This window comes from Ischnura elegans, chromosome 3 (assembly GCF_921293095.1).
Source record: "Ischnura elegans chromosome 3, ioIscEleg1.1, whole genome shotgun sequence".
NCBI lineage: Eukaryota > Metazoa > Arthropoda > Insecta > Odonata > Coenagrionidae > Ischnura > Ischnura elegans.
In genome coordinates, this window is record NC_060248.1 from 11,312,649 (window position 1) to 11,327,313 (window position 14,665).

General features: G+C 37.7%; 1 protein-coding gene across 3 annotated transcripts in view; it reads right to left on the minus strand.

Annotated features, from left to right (window-relative positions):
• LOC124155437 overlaps positions 1–14,665 on the minus strand; it is a 43,593-nt gene that overhangs the window by 8,735 nt on the left and 20,193 nt on the right. For all 3 annotated transcript variants that reach the window (XM_046529252.1, XM_046529251.1, XM_046529253.1), the window contains exons 8-10: positions 12,421–12,606; positions 6,331–6,741; positions 817–890 (exon numbers count right to left, since the gene is read on the minus strand). In XM_046529252.1, coding sequence (XP_046385208.1) covers positions 852–890; positions 6,331–6,741; positions 12,421–12,606 — 636 coding nt within the window. In that variant the 3' untranslated portion in view covers positions 817–851. The remainder of the gene's footprint in view (positions 1–816; positions 891–6,330; positions 6,742–12,420; positions 12,607–14,665) is intronic.

Below are 14,665 nucleotides of genomic sequence, written 5' to 3' on the forward strand. Positions count from 1 at the left end.
CAGTGCAACGGCACATCCAAAGGTAGGATCGGAATTCTTACGACTCCCTTGAATGCGACGCTGCATTCACTGAAGCATAAATTCAAAATTTCAAATACAGATCCGATGCTTTATGCGAATTTGGATCTGAAGTATCCGACAAAGGGCAATATCCGCAGATATTTGTATCCGAAGTATCTGATCCGACCATCCCTCAATACTTAAAATGCACACCCTGTATGGGCATGGTTGAAGATGAAATTATAAACTACAGGAAAACTCCTGAATAACAAACATACATAGAGTGAAATTAAATGAAAATGAATGTTATTTTATGAAGTCCTGGTCCTGAGCCCTTCCCACACTAAATGCATGGAGAAAAACTTTAATTAATGCATCCGTATAATTGTGAAACTACCTTAGAATGAAGTCCACAAATAGGACTCACATTTTTTATAAAAATTCTGATAAAAGTAACAATGAAATGTAACTTTGGTTATGCTGGTCGAGGGTATGCATGAGTTAATGTTATAATTCACCCTGGAGATATCCACAGCAATATGTGCAATGTTATTGCCTGAACAACAAAGACAGATGTGTAAATATGTAAAACAGAAATAAAAGAATCATCAGACTTCAGCTTCCCCCACAGCCTCATGAAGACTAACATTTTCCGATGGGTTAACGCACATTTACTTGAATACTAAAACTCATAACAAAAAATTTTACCATTGAATGCACAAATCTCTATTTTGCACAAATCACGGCAATGGAGATAATTCAAACATGCACTGATCAAGCATGCTACGTACGCATAATGGAATAATATTCACTCACCCAAACATTTCCTCTGATACCAGAGAGAAGACTTTTCACTCATCTGCATTCAATATTTCCTTGCCGGTTTCATCCTATAAAACAAATGAGAGAAATTAAAAAACATTTAAACTGAGCTACCATTTAGGTAAAGTTAAAAAACCTTTTGTGCTCCCTTCTACACTGGCAACCACAAAAAGTAGGATTCCATACGTTAAAAGCCAAAATAGAATGAAACAAAAGGGAAACAACATCTAAATAAGAATACCCACTCTCAGTGGTAAGGATAAACATATGGAAACAAAATAAGGTCATCGGTATTACAACAAGTTTCGAGGTAAATCCCTACAAGAAAATCAGTACAAAAAAAACAGGCAACTAACTCCCACAGTCTGAGAGAAAGAGAAAAAAAGTAATCACTCTAATGTAAATAAGAACATGTCCTGCTGTCAACATGTCATGCGGCCTTTTTCAGACAACCACAGCAAAACTTTTTGTACATACATTGATTCAACAATTCCTACCCTAATAATAGAGAATCATAAAACGATAATTCAGTGCATCTTAAAAATGGTTATTCAAAAGAAACACACTTTAGCCATACAATAACAGAATAAACACATTTTTGAAAAAATAATATGTAGCAGGAAACTTGATTGTGTAACCACAAATATTACATGGCATATGCATATTCTTCTTAAATGAAATATCAAAAACTCATTTCATTAAACATCCTACATATTTTCAATTTGCAACTGTGGGCCGAGGTCCAAATAAGCTGACATAATCCAAACCTTACTTCAAGACCCAATTTGCCAAAGGGCACTGAATCTCTCCCACCACTTTTCTAAGAGTCCCATTTTGCTCACTCATTAATTTCATCTGAATATTAGTTTGGATAGATGAGGATAGATCTCACCCTGAATGCAATTATGAGGGTAGGTAGAGAACTTTTATTCCTTAAGTTGCCTAAAACTTGGAAGAATTTTATTTGGGGGTGTCTAAAGGCAGGTGTCATGAATTTCAACTGAGAACATTTCATCGATAGGTTAAAAATAAGGATGGTCGGATCGGATACCTCGGATCCAAATACTCGCGGATATTGCCCTTCATTGGATACATCGGGTCCAAAGTCACGGAAGACATTGGATCTGGATCCAAAATTTTTAATAATAGCTTCAGTGAATGCAACAAGGATGGAAAGAGTTCTGATTCTATCTTCGAATGCGCCGTCGCATGCGATTCTTGTCCTACTCATGAACCGTTCTGTTCAAAAGCTCTCGCAGAGGTTACGTAGGAGAATTTCAGCCGTGGAAAATAAAAATAGCAAAATACGACTGGCACATAAAGTCTCTTCCCAAGAGATTGAACAATCATCGGGGGAATCTCAGCGTCAGGAATTTGAAAATGCATTTGTATCCGAAAATATCCAATCCGAAAGATCCGGCTCTGAAAATCAAAGATCCGATTCGAATCCCAAAAAAATCCTGGATCCGTCCATCCCTAGTTAAAAACTTTTACGGTTCATGACATTTAAGGGATCTTATTTAGGGTACACCCACGTCACAGTCTAAAATATCTTCCAACAGTTTCATATCTGCTGTAGGAGACCACAAAGTAATGACAGCTGTTTATGCATGCCAATGATTTAAACTGCCAGGTGTGAGAGGGGCTGAGGTTAAGAGTGGGGTGCTAGTTCATTTTTTCTCTTTACCCTGTGAATGATGTCATAGCAGAGCAATATACTCTCTAGGCCACGTCACTCCCTCCCCCCTCATTTATCCTATAAACCAGTGGCGTAACTAGGGACGTGCTTTGGGGGGGGGGGGAGGGGATAGAGTAGTGTGTGGTGGTGCCTCCCCTCCCCCAGGCAACATTTCGGGAATATTTTTGAGAAATAACAAGCCTGGATATACATTTTATATCATTTTGGCCCTAAAAAATTAACTTTAAGAAGATGCAGTTATTATTTGTCAAAACTAGACAATAATGTTGAATAACTTTTTTATTTCTCTGATGCTTTCGGGGGGGATCTATCCCCTCATCCCCCCATAGCTACGCCACTGCTATAAACATTTAATTCTTGCCAACCATAGTCGAATCACTGACACACTGCATGGAATGCTTCATCATTCAAACGGAATCTTTGAGTAGGCCTTCATGTTGTGGTGAAGATTAAGAACAGAAGTTACATTTAGTTACATTACAAAGGGCAGGGCATTGATTTTACGTGATGTACATGACCTGACTGATGCAGTGTGCGTAACCGAATGCACACGAAAACTCAAATGGAAAGGATCCAAGTATTAAAACAAAAGGGAAAAGAAAAACACGTCAGCGCAGTGGGCGAATGTGTCTAAAAGTTTTAAATTGATTTTTTAGATGCATTTCCTAAGCTCAGCAGCATGTACCATGAGTAGGCAACCCGCGACACACCTATTTGGGATATACATAATGTTTTTTTCTCAAAATTTCCCTATTTTGAGCTGTTCGTGTAGTGACTGGTACTTTTAGATCCAGCAACATGAAACATGAAACATGCAGAAAACTGTGCTGAATAAATGGAATATTATAAATTTCATGATGTTTCTTTGCATATTTTCTGGAAGCACTTACAACATTAACACACCCAGGAACATTACACAAAGTATAAAAAAAAGCTCAAAAACGAATATTTTGCATTTCATGTACATAAAAGTCTATTTATGAAGCAATAGTTTCCGAAAGAAGGTCGAGGTAAATTGGGCATTTTTGACATCATGTTGCCTTAGGTGGTATTGAACAGCAATTTCCATTAAAAGTAACTTTTCTTTACAACATTACACTTGCACGTTTAATTATCTTTATTTACATGAGAGTATGTTCAGTTGAAATGTACCTAACATTTCTAATCCATGGTGCGCTATAGAATTTCCTAAATTCAGGGAAATTACATATACAGTAAAACCCCGTATTTGCGTTATCGGAATTTACGTTTTCCCGCAAATTGCAAGTTTTTTTCTGGGTCCCGTCATATTTCCTATCTCTCCAATGTAAATAGAACCCTGTATTTACGCCGTGTTTTTTTCGTTTTCCCGCCATGTGCATCACGACGTGCCGACTTAAAAAAATTTTTTGCGTAGTAAAACAATTAATCGCGCATATCAGCCCTTAAAACTGTCTTTTGGCTTCTTTTCGCGCATTTTTATTTAAAAATCTAAGAGAGAAAGACATAATGAGAACTATTTTCGGGAAGAATTTGAATGTGGCGGGACAGAACGCCACTAACGTCGGAAAGTTGAACTACGTCATCGCGTTTTCTGTCAGCGGCGAAAAGATTCACGATATGAAAGTAGGTGTATTGAGCAATCGAGCTATGTATTAATTATAATGCAAGAACTCCTGAAGGAATGTTGACAATAATCATGTAGTCGATACTTGATACGAGAGTTTGAAAGGAAACCAGACGTGATAAATGCCGGAACTATATAACTTGACCGACAACTGGGATCATTTGCGCTGACTTCATTCAACAGTTGCGTAGCAATTATGAGTAAATTAAATACTTTTAAAAAAACTTATTTAAACTTGAATTATCCCATTCAAATAGCAGTGTATCGCAAACTATTGTAACTTTCAAAAATTATGAAGTCCCATGACAGTTTGTCCTACGCACTTGATCGCCGAGGAGTAGGTCAGATACTCGTGTGTTGCCGAGTTATCCTCAATTCGTACGGGAAATAGAATTGATCCGGCTTGAAAATAAAACGGACATTTTTAATTGACGAGAAAATGAAAATTATAGAGATAGTTGATTCCCACACCGGAACCCGCATCGATTCAAACGCTGGCGACTCGAATGTTGGGACTAGCAATCCGTTCGGATTCCCAGTCTCAACATTCAATACCGCGGTGAAAAATCGCGATGCCATTGTAAAATATGCAAACCAGTGCGGACATTTATCAAAAAAGAGAATATATGTGAAGAATTCCGGGTAAGAATAAATAGAACGAATTCTAAAAGAGTAGTTTTTAGGTGCAAGATCATTAAATGTCCCAGCAAATGGTGTCATCTAAAGGCCTGTTTACATAGTACATTAACCCGTACAAGTTAATGTCTAAATTATGAACACGAAAATGCACCGTGTATTCACCCAACTCGTGCGTATATGCACGAACAGAAAATAGAACCTGTTCAAATTTGGTTCATGCATTCATAGTCGGATTTAGGGGCAGGGGACGTGCCCCTCCAGATGCTTAAAAAAAGAGACAAAATTTGAATACGGTTATCATAGGAGGATCTATGGGGGAGGGGGGGGGGGGGCACGTGCCCTCCCAGACACTTAAAAATATGCAAGATGTTTAATACGGTCCGGTTATCATTGCGTTCGTTTTGTATAACGTGGTATCATTGTGCCCCCCCACTCCAGAACAAAATCCTGGATACGGCATTGCTTGTGCCCCCCGGAAAGAAATCCTGGATCCGCCCCTGATGGTCATCATTATGTTCGCTTTGTTTTGTGTATTACTCAAGGAGGCTCAATCATTTAATTCAATAAGAATAACTTTGATATAAAAATAAATAGAATTTTGTAAAGTCATTGTTATATCTTGTTTTTAATCTCAATTAAGACAAGATCTTTTGCCTGTCAGGCCCTCTGTGCCCCCCCCAGAAAAAAATCCTGGATCTGCCCCTGCCTCATTCGTACATGTCCCGTTCCGGTCCACAAAAATCATTCATGCAAGCAGAAATTAACTCATACGTGTTAATGTATCGTGTAAACAGGCCCAAAGGCCCTTGAGAAAAAGTATTTCCCCACAAGATTGGGAATCGAAGATTCCACGGCATCTATAATGGTTGGTTGGACAGATTCAAAAATAGGTACAGTCTTGTATATAAGTTGGTGAGTGGTGAAAGCAAAGATGTTAACATAGAGACACCAACTCAGTGGAAAGAATCTGAATATATTAGAGTTCTGGAAGGTTACAGCCCAAAAAATGTTTTCAGTGCAGACAAAACAGGATTATTTTTTAGTTTTTGCTGCCAGCAAAAACACTGTGCTTCACAGGGAAACAGTGTTATGGAATAATGCTTAGTGAACAATCAAAAAATTAACATTTCCAAAGCTAGTGTATGAATAAAAGTGAAAATTCTCTATTTCCCACGATTTGCATTTTCCCGCAATTTACACTTTTTTTCTTGGGTCCCTAGAAAAGTGTAAATAAGGGGTTTTACTGTATATGCACATATATATTTTTGTATTATAAGTTTCATATTCTTCAACATTATTAACATTCAATGCTAAGTTCTGAAATAGTGTTTGCCCTGAAAATACTACAAATACATACATGGAAAAATGTTGGCATGAATGGAATGTCTTTAATTGAGTAATATAAATGATTAGAACTCCGGAGGTAAAAAAAATCTTGAACCTTGAGCTAGAACCTTGTTCGAAATTCAAGTGTTATTTTTTAAATTATTGCTCACCTAAAAAATTCTTTCTTGCCCAGCCCGTGTAATTTCTAGCCAATTCATATGATCAATAAAATACTCACTGTTTCCACTATAATTTGCTCTCCTTCCTGCAGTTCGATGCCTTCACCAGTAGTCAGAATGATGAGAGAACTACCCGGAGGCAACTGCAACGCTTCCGTGCAATTGGTGGTGCCGTCCGCACCCACAAAAGACACCACGGAGCCCTCCTCCCCCTCCTTCACCGTCACCTCATTCTCCACGACCATTTCAAGCGTGCCAGAGTCCATCCCTAAATTGTCGTGAGCTTCCTTTGTGCTTGAATACACTTTTTCAATCTTTAAATTCGATTCCTCCCCTTCCATTTCCTTCCCCTCCTCCACCGACGCCTCCCCAATGACAATGGCTTCCCCGTCACCCTGGCCCTGACCACACTCCTCCCCATTCTTCTTTCGCAGCTGCTGAAGGCGTCGCCACAAGGTTGTTTTAGGGACCTAAACACAAAACGGATCAAAATTGGAGAATTTACATTAAAAGCAACAGTTTCAACTCAAACATATATTCAGGGGATAAATCTATACCAGACCATAGATTACATTTGTAACATACATACATGGCTCATCATGGTGGTAGATTTGCTTGCATCTTAAGTTAAGAAAGCCTTGACAAGCTACTAGGGTTTCCGACTGGGTGATAGCTGGCATTGCTGCCAGTGTCTCAATAAAACGAGTCGGTTTCCATTTTCAGGGCTGAAGATGGGAATCAACTCGGTTCTCAAACTGCCCACAGCAATGCCAACAATCACACAGTGAAAAACTGGAGTGGCATTCCATGGCACCAGGAAAATGCACGAGAATAGTAAGCTAAAAAGGATTCCCAATCAAGAATTTTAATCTTTTGTGCCATATAGTTATTGTTTCCATTCAACTGCTTTATTGATACAGTAAAACCTCTGTGTGGTGAACCTCTTTACATCGTAAGCCTCCATACTTCATACCACCCCTACAGTCCCGTCTGATTTACATGTAAATTTATAGGCAAACCTCTATGTAGTGAACCTCTTTATCTCATAAAACCTCCTCTTATCATACCAAGGAGACACCCCCGAGACAGCCTAACTACCTCCTCAAATCGTACCGAGACAACTGCATAGAGACCATTAATGCAGCCGCGACTACGTACATGGAATGACATTTTCAACGATAAATGTTTCAGGCTTTTTTTTTTCTTAAACAGCTTTAATATGCTGTAATTTGCATGTTAACCATTAGTTATGGCCTTTTTGTTCCATATGAGAGCATACCTAAGAGTAAATAAGAAAAAAAAAAGGTATCCAACTATCCTAATAATTTTAAGTGACTGCTAAATTAAGAGAGCTCACATTGTTTTCTCTCAAATAATTGTAAAAATCATGTGATAGCGCTCGCTTTCTGTTATTATCAAATAATAACTATACGTTCACTAATGCATGCATGTTTGCTTAAACACATAAATACTATGGTTTAAAAGACAGCAGTGCCTTTCATTTCCGAAGGATACGAAAAAATGGTGCCTATCACTAAAACCTCTCTATAGTGAACCTCCATACATCAAATTGCCCATATTTTGCTCCCCTTCATTACGATTTAAAGAGGTTTTACTGTAAATGCAAAAACAACAGAATTTTTGCTCAATAAAAAACAAAGGCCCAAAAGTACCAAACGAAGAAATGTGCCAAGAAGAAAATCATTCGGCTAAAATGGAGTGATACATAAAATGATTTGCCAACGCATATTTCTTCTTTGGAATATACAACACTCTTAAATTTACTCTATCTGAGGGTAGATAAGGCCATGGTGAGACATCTTCATCAAGAATTTATTGTCATGAATAGAGATGCGTGAAAACCGCACTTTCATTTTTATTTTATCGCACTTTCAATAACTGATAATCGCATTTTGTAGCGTCTATTTTTTATTTTCATAATGAGGTAGATGATGATATTATGTAGTGAAACATAGTTATATGACAAAATACAGTATATTTTAAATAATTATGTTGTAGAACAATAATAAATTAAGGAATAAGACATATAGTGGGGGAGGTGTAGTTTGCCCACGCCCACTTGTAGTTCGCGGCCTCGTAGAGTCCCAGCCAACTAGCAGCTGGCCAGTCGCTCACATGCTTTAAGGGGTGAGTGTCGGCGGAGCATTCGAACTGCGCTCGGCACAAAATGTACAAATTTTGCCATCGATAAGGCAAATTTGCGTAAAAATATCATAAAAGCCCAGTCATTGCATCTATGTTGCATTTATTTGCGCACATCGCATCTATATCGAATTTGCGATTTTCACGCATCTCTAGTCATGAACATATTCATCAAAATTTGGTAAAATGCCACTTTCCAGCAAGGAGGAAAAAAGAGTTTTGCTACTTTTATTTAATTTGATGTTAATATACAATTCATATGTTTGTAAAGAAGCTAATGTCAGCTTTACTAAAGCATCAAATATAGCATGACAACTCCAACTCCACTAAAAACTTGTGAGTTTCTGCTCAACTCAAGATAGATATTAGGTTTTGCAGTGGCCATAAGCTTTGAAACAAAATCAATTACATATCCTCCATGGTCCCCATAACTTCTTCCTTCCAAAATTTACAACTCAATCTACCTATGGGTTATCACATCAGTTAATTTTATATGCTACGATTAAAGGATATATAATATTATTTCATGTAAAATAATATTATGCATGTGATATAAAGATGCTAAATTTTAGTAATCATAGGAGATGAATGACCATGCAAATTGAGGCAGTGAGATTTTTAACTTAGCAGTTGCAGGGGAGGAAAGCATGAAAACCAGAAGCAGCCACTAAAATTACAGTCTAATGTTATTAATTAATGGATTACCAGAAGCTTTTGCTAAGTACAAGCAATTAATACAAAGAACTAACAGTTCGTCAAACCCAAATGACCAACCTGTGATCCCTTACCCTGTAAGGTTATTTGGTGACACAAATATAACATATATAATTTTTAGAGAAGTATTCCAAGGAGTAATGAAAAATAATTTATTAGCCTAAAGAATTGAAGAGTGAAATTAGATGGTGAATCAAATATAAAATTGGCTCCTTCCATTTCCATCTCATTCCTGATGTATTAAAAGTAGAGATGGGTCGAATAGCAGATTTCTAGAACTCGAATTCGAATAGTATATCATAGTTCGAATAGTCGAATATCTCAATTTTCGAGTACCTCGAATACTAGAATTGAACAAAGCATATTAAATGTCATCAATCTATTTCACTTGATAAATATATAAATAGATAGGTGTAAACCAAATACATGCTAAAAATCAACCTTTTATTTGAACTTCAATCAAATCATTGGCATCAATAACATCATTAAAAACCGTAATTAAAAATAACATTAAAACGAAGAATCATTAAAAATTAGAGATGGGTCAAATACCAGATTCCTTGAACTAGAATATCGAATTCGAATCATAGCTCGAATACTAGCGTCAAATAATAGCGGTCCCGACATATAATTTTCCCGCTTCCACCGTTTGACAAAAATGAGGCGAAATACATGCAATGTGTCATTTATGGCTAATAACTACAGGCACATAGTTTGAATTTTCCCCACAAGATGAAACTACCATAGGGAGAAGCTCAATGCCGTGGGATAGTAACATAAGCGCATTTCCCAAGATTCGCTATCCCCCTCCAGTCAGCACTAGCCTCCCCCCTCTAATTGTTAGCTTTCCTTTTCTCCAAAATCAAGCAAAAGATTCCAGCTCGCATATGGATCGTATTAGGAAGACCTTAGCTTCGAAAGAAAATATCAAGTTACACGATAACAAAAGAAACCTTTTTTCACGCCTCCCCCTTTCTCGCCCGCTGACCTTTCTCATATCTTACTCCCTTCAAAGTTCCCCATTTCTGGAGATCAACTGCAGCATGAGTCACCTAATAGCCCAAAAGGTGTCTAACACAATGACTTTTGGCAATTGGTATTAATTATTTTATTAGACTGAAATATTAATAATGTGCACGTCATTTAAAGGTTATTTTTCGGGTCGGCGTATTTTTAAGGTTATTTAAGCATTTTAAGCAAGGAAATAGTTGGAAAAATGCAATGGAGACTTAGATTTCTGCCTCCACCCATGGTAGACCCATGCCTCGCCTAGCGCAATGTTGATATAGTGCAAATTCGTTCCTCAGGGAAACATCCCAACGCTGTGTAGCCTAATCAAATACCTTTGACACTCTCTTGATAAAATGTGAGCATGCGCTAAGTACACATGAAATTGCTATCATTTTACGCAAATTAATAGTATTGCTTGCCTCAAATCTTCTTCTTTGTTTACATATTAATCGAAATATATTGTTTGCACAATGGCCAAAAGCATTACTCTTCATGCAGTCCAGATAGCTGGCCTACCAAAGTCATTTATCTCGCCTCCTTAAAAGAATGTCATTAGTGAATTTAGATCATTAATTAAGCATGGAGCTAGTGGAAATGAGATTTTTGAAAGCAATACTGTGTGAGACATAATTTTTGCCATCATAGGTTATTGGGCAAATTGATTTCAAAGTAGAGGGTCTACGCCTCAAGCATTCAAGGCCATCGGTATTCACGGGGGAGAAATGGAGCAGTGCCTGAGTTCCGTATGATTAGCATCAACACGTAGAAGGGTCCGCTAGAGAGTCTCAAACACAATGGATATTCCTTCATTCCCTCCCAGCAGTCGTAGGCCCTCTGCGTCTCAGGAAGATAGTGCAGCAGTTGCCCAGCAGTAGATGATTTCGATAGAGCCATACGGAGTACAAGCCAAGAGAACAACGACAAAAAATAGGAATGCGGGCAGAAAAATCAAGAAGCTATCACGAAAAAGCATAAACCTAGAAGAGAAACTTAAAGTGATCAATTGCTGTGAAAATGGAGAGCGTCAAAGCGATATTGCACGTTTATATGTTTAAACTAGAGATGAGTCGAGCACCAGATTTCTCTAACTCGAATGGTAAATCATACCTTGAATATTCAAATATCTTAAATTTGGAATGCATCGAATACTAGAATTGCGCAAAGCATACTAAACGTACGTTTTCGGATTTTTTTCCCGATCATTTTCGGTTCCCCACGTCGAACGATATCTGTTCACCACTCTTTTCCGCGAATTTGATGTAGTTCATCAACTTGCCTAAAATGGCACTGCATGCTCTAAACGACTAGAGTTCTTTACTTTGTTTCCGAGTCAACTACCAACAACGTGCGTCTGACAGTGTATGGCTCGAAATTCAAAGTATTCTAGGTATTCGAGGTCGTACTTTTACCATAATGGTCGACAAAGTATTCGAGGTGTTCGAGTATTCGCAGATATTATTCGCACATCTTTAATTAAAAGCAATTATGGTGGCTTTAAATCTTGTTTTACGTTAGGAGTTCCATAGATTTACAGATTTTTTTCTGGTGAGTGGAGAGCCAACTGACAGAATTAACCCTCACTGAAAGGAAAAAAAAATAATGGTCCAGTCTCTACTTGATGGAGCATACATTTTTCTCAGGAGAGAAAAATATGGTTTCACAATATAAATTGATGCCGATGCCATTGATGATTAAACCTACTCATGATGCTAAGGTTTTCTTCCTCTGGCCTGTTGGTTGATAGAAGGTATTCCAATTACCACTTATCACCCATACATAGGAGTCATTTCCCCGTACATGACCAAGAGACATATGTACCCTCTAGAGGTCTGAGGGTCTCTTGAGGGGGGAGATAGACTTGAGGGGAAGGGCTATGCAAGAGGTACAGATATGTTTTTTGGTGCAAATTCATTCATAAGCACCCCAGGCAACCTCTATTTCTACATTTTGATGAAAATAAGAAAACCACCCCAATGAGATGTGCAATTTTGATGAAATATTAGTCTCAAGCTTTTAAGAACATTTTGAGCAATCAGGTTGTTTTCATGCATAAGAAGTTTAAAAATGAAATTGCACCCAAAAATTTATCAAATTCCAACTTTCAATATCCTACGTTGAGTTTGGACTTGCCCTAACTCATTTAATGGCTTGTCTACTCGTAACCATGCCACTATACATTGCAAGAAGCAAGAAGATCCTACTAATGAGTCCGTCACCAAAGGATAAAAAAAGGAGAGGATCAAAATCAGGTAATTTTGTACTTGATAAGTGACAGCAGCAAGGGCATGGGTCATCCCCCTCTTCAAACACGCGGCAACAGCCAAATCCAGCTGTTCCTGAATGAGATTCCCTCTCCTGGTGCCGTCGTCCCGCCTGTGGGAGCTCGATGGAATCCGACCACAAGCAATGAGACGGGACCGCTCACGGAAGAGAGTGGTCTTGGGAATCTGAAAACGCAAAGCATTAAATTCACAAGGAAACAGAATCAAGGTGCTGAAATATGACTTTAAGGAAGAAAGGACGAGTCCTCAGCATGCACTCCTTCACTAAAAACTTGAAATTTTGGACCCAAAGTTTTCTTGCCCAGTGAGATGAGGAATACAAATTAAATGAAAACGTAACACACTGCTGCATTGGCTTTACAAGGTTTTAACTAGCATTTTGGTGGAAGATTACTCATTGCTCATGACATCCATTTACAAATTAAAAGTCTTTGTAGCAGCCCACCACTGGAAAATTAAGTCACAAGCGTGCAAATCTGACTTTTTGCCACATACTCAATCTGACAACTATTTCATTTTAAAAAATAACAGAAACAAGTTGAGAGTATTTTTCTCCAGCTAACGCCATTGCAGTTAAAACCCTGTCAAACCAATTTAAGGATTGGCCATGCACATGGAAGACTAAGCAACCCAAGACAATACATACATATTTTCAAGCCCACTGATGGCCAATTATGTCACTTTTAGGGATGGTTGCGGATTGGTTTATGACACATTAGGGATGGTCAGATTGGATACCTCAGATACAGATCTTCGCGGATATTACCCTTCACAGGATACCTTGAATGCAAATTCTCTTAAGGCATCGGATCTCGATCCAAAATTTTTAATGTATGCTTGAAAGACAGGGAGGTCCCTCCTTTTCCTCCTTCAAGCGCTTCTGTTGCCCACCCTTACCTCTTGCTGAGCAATCGTCTTGTTCCGTTCCCGCAACTCATCACACATGATGTGAAAGTTGTTCTAAACATCGTTAATTGTGCAGTAAATTGTGCAGTTGCAATTTAATTTAATGATAAACTGATAAGGATGTTATTCACTGTGTAGAAATATTTTAATTGACACAAAGAGAACCATGTGCAAGCACTGAGGCGTGAAACTATCGCGAGGACGTAGAATCCACCTCACCACAACTGAAGCATTTGCGGGTGTGAAACGTAAGTATGCCATGAGAAAGTGACAAAATACAGGGGGCACGTACATCAGAAAATTAAAATTCAGTCAATGATTTATCCAAAGATGAAAACTTAACTTCATTTCCAAACGCAAGCAAAACAGTTTAGATCCAGAGCATGTAAAGATATAAGTGTTTTCAAAAACTACAGTAAAACCTCTATGTAGTGAACCTCTTTACATCATAAACCTCCATACTTCATACCACACCTATGGTCCCATCAGATTTACATGTAAATTTATAGGCAAACCTTTATGTAGTGAACCTCTTTACCTCGCAAAACCTCCACACTTCATACCCAGGATACACCCCTGAGAAGGCCTAACTACCTTCGCAAATTGTACCGAGACAACTAGAGACCATTAATGCAGCCATAATTATGTATATGGATTAACATTTTGAGCGATTAATTTTTTACCCTTTTTTTTCTTATACACCTTTATTATGTTGTAATTTTCACGTTAACCATTAGTTATGGCCATTTTGTTCCATATGAGAGTATACCTAACAGTAAATAAGAAAAAAGATATCCAACTATCCTAATCATTTTGAGTGACTGTTGAATTGAGAGAGATCACGTAGTTTTCTCTCTAATCATGGTAAAAATCATGCAATGGCATTCACTTTGTGTTATCATTAAATAATAAATATATGTTTACTAATGCATGCATGTTTATTTAAACGCATAAATTTAATGCTTTAAAAGACAGTAGTGCCTTTCATTTCCAAAGGATATGAAAAAATTGAGCATATCACTAAAACCTCTCTTTAGTGAACCTCCATATATCAAATTGCCTATATTTTGGTCCCTTCCACTACGATGTAAAGAGTACTGTAACTTGAAAGCTTATTTAAAAGATTTTTCATCAGTAAAAAAATTAAAATGTGCATGAAAATCTAGAAATCATTCCTTTGATTGTACACATCCAGAAGAAACTTGAATAATTATTTAATTGTATAGCAGGCGATTGAAAATACATTTGGATCCAAAAATAGCCCAATATCTGACACCTGAAATCAAGTATCCGATCTGGATCCTGGTCCGAAAAAAAT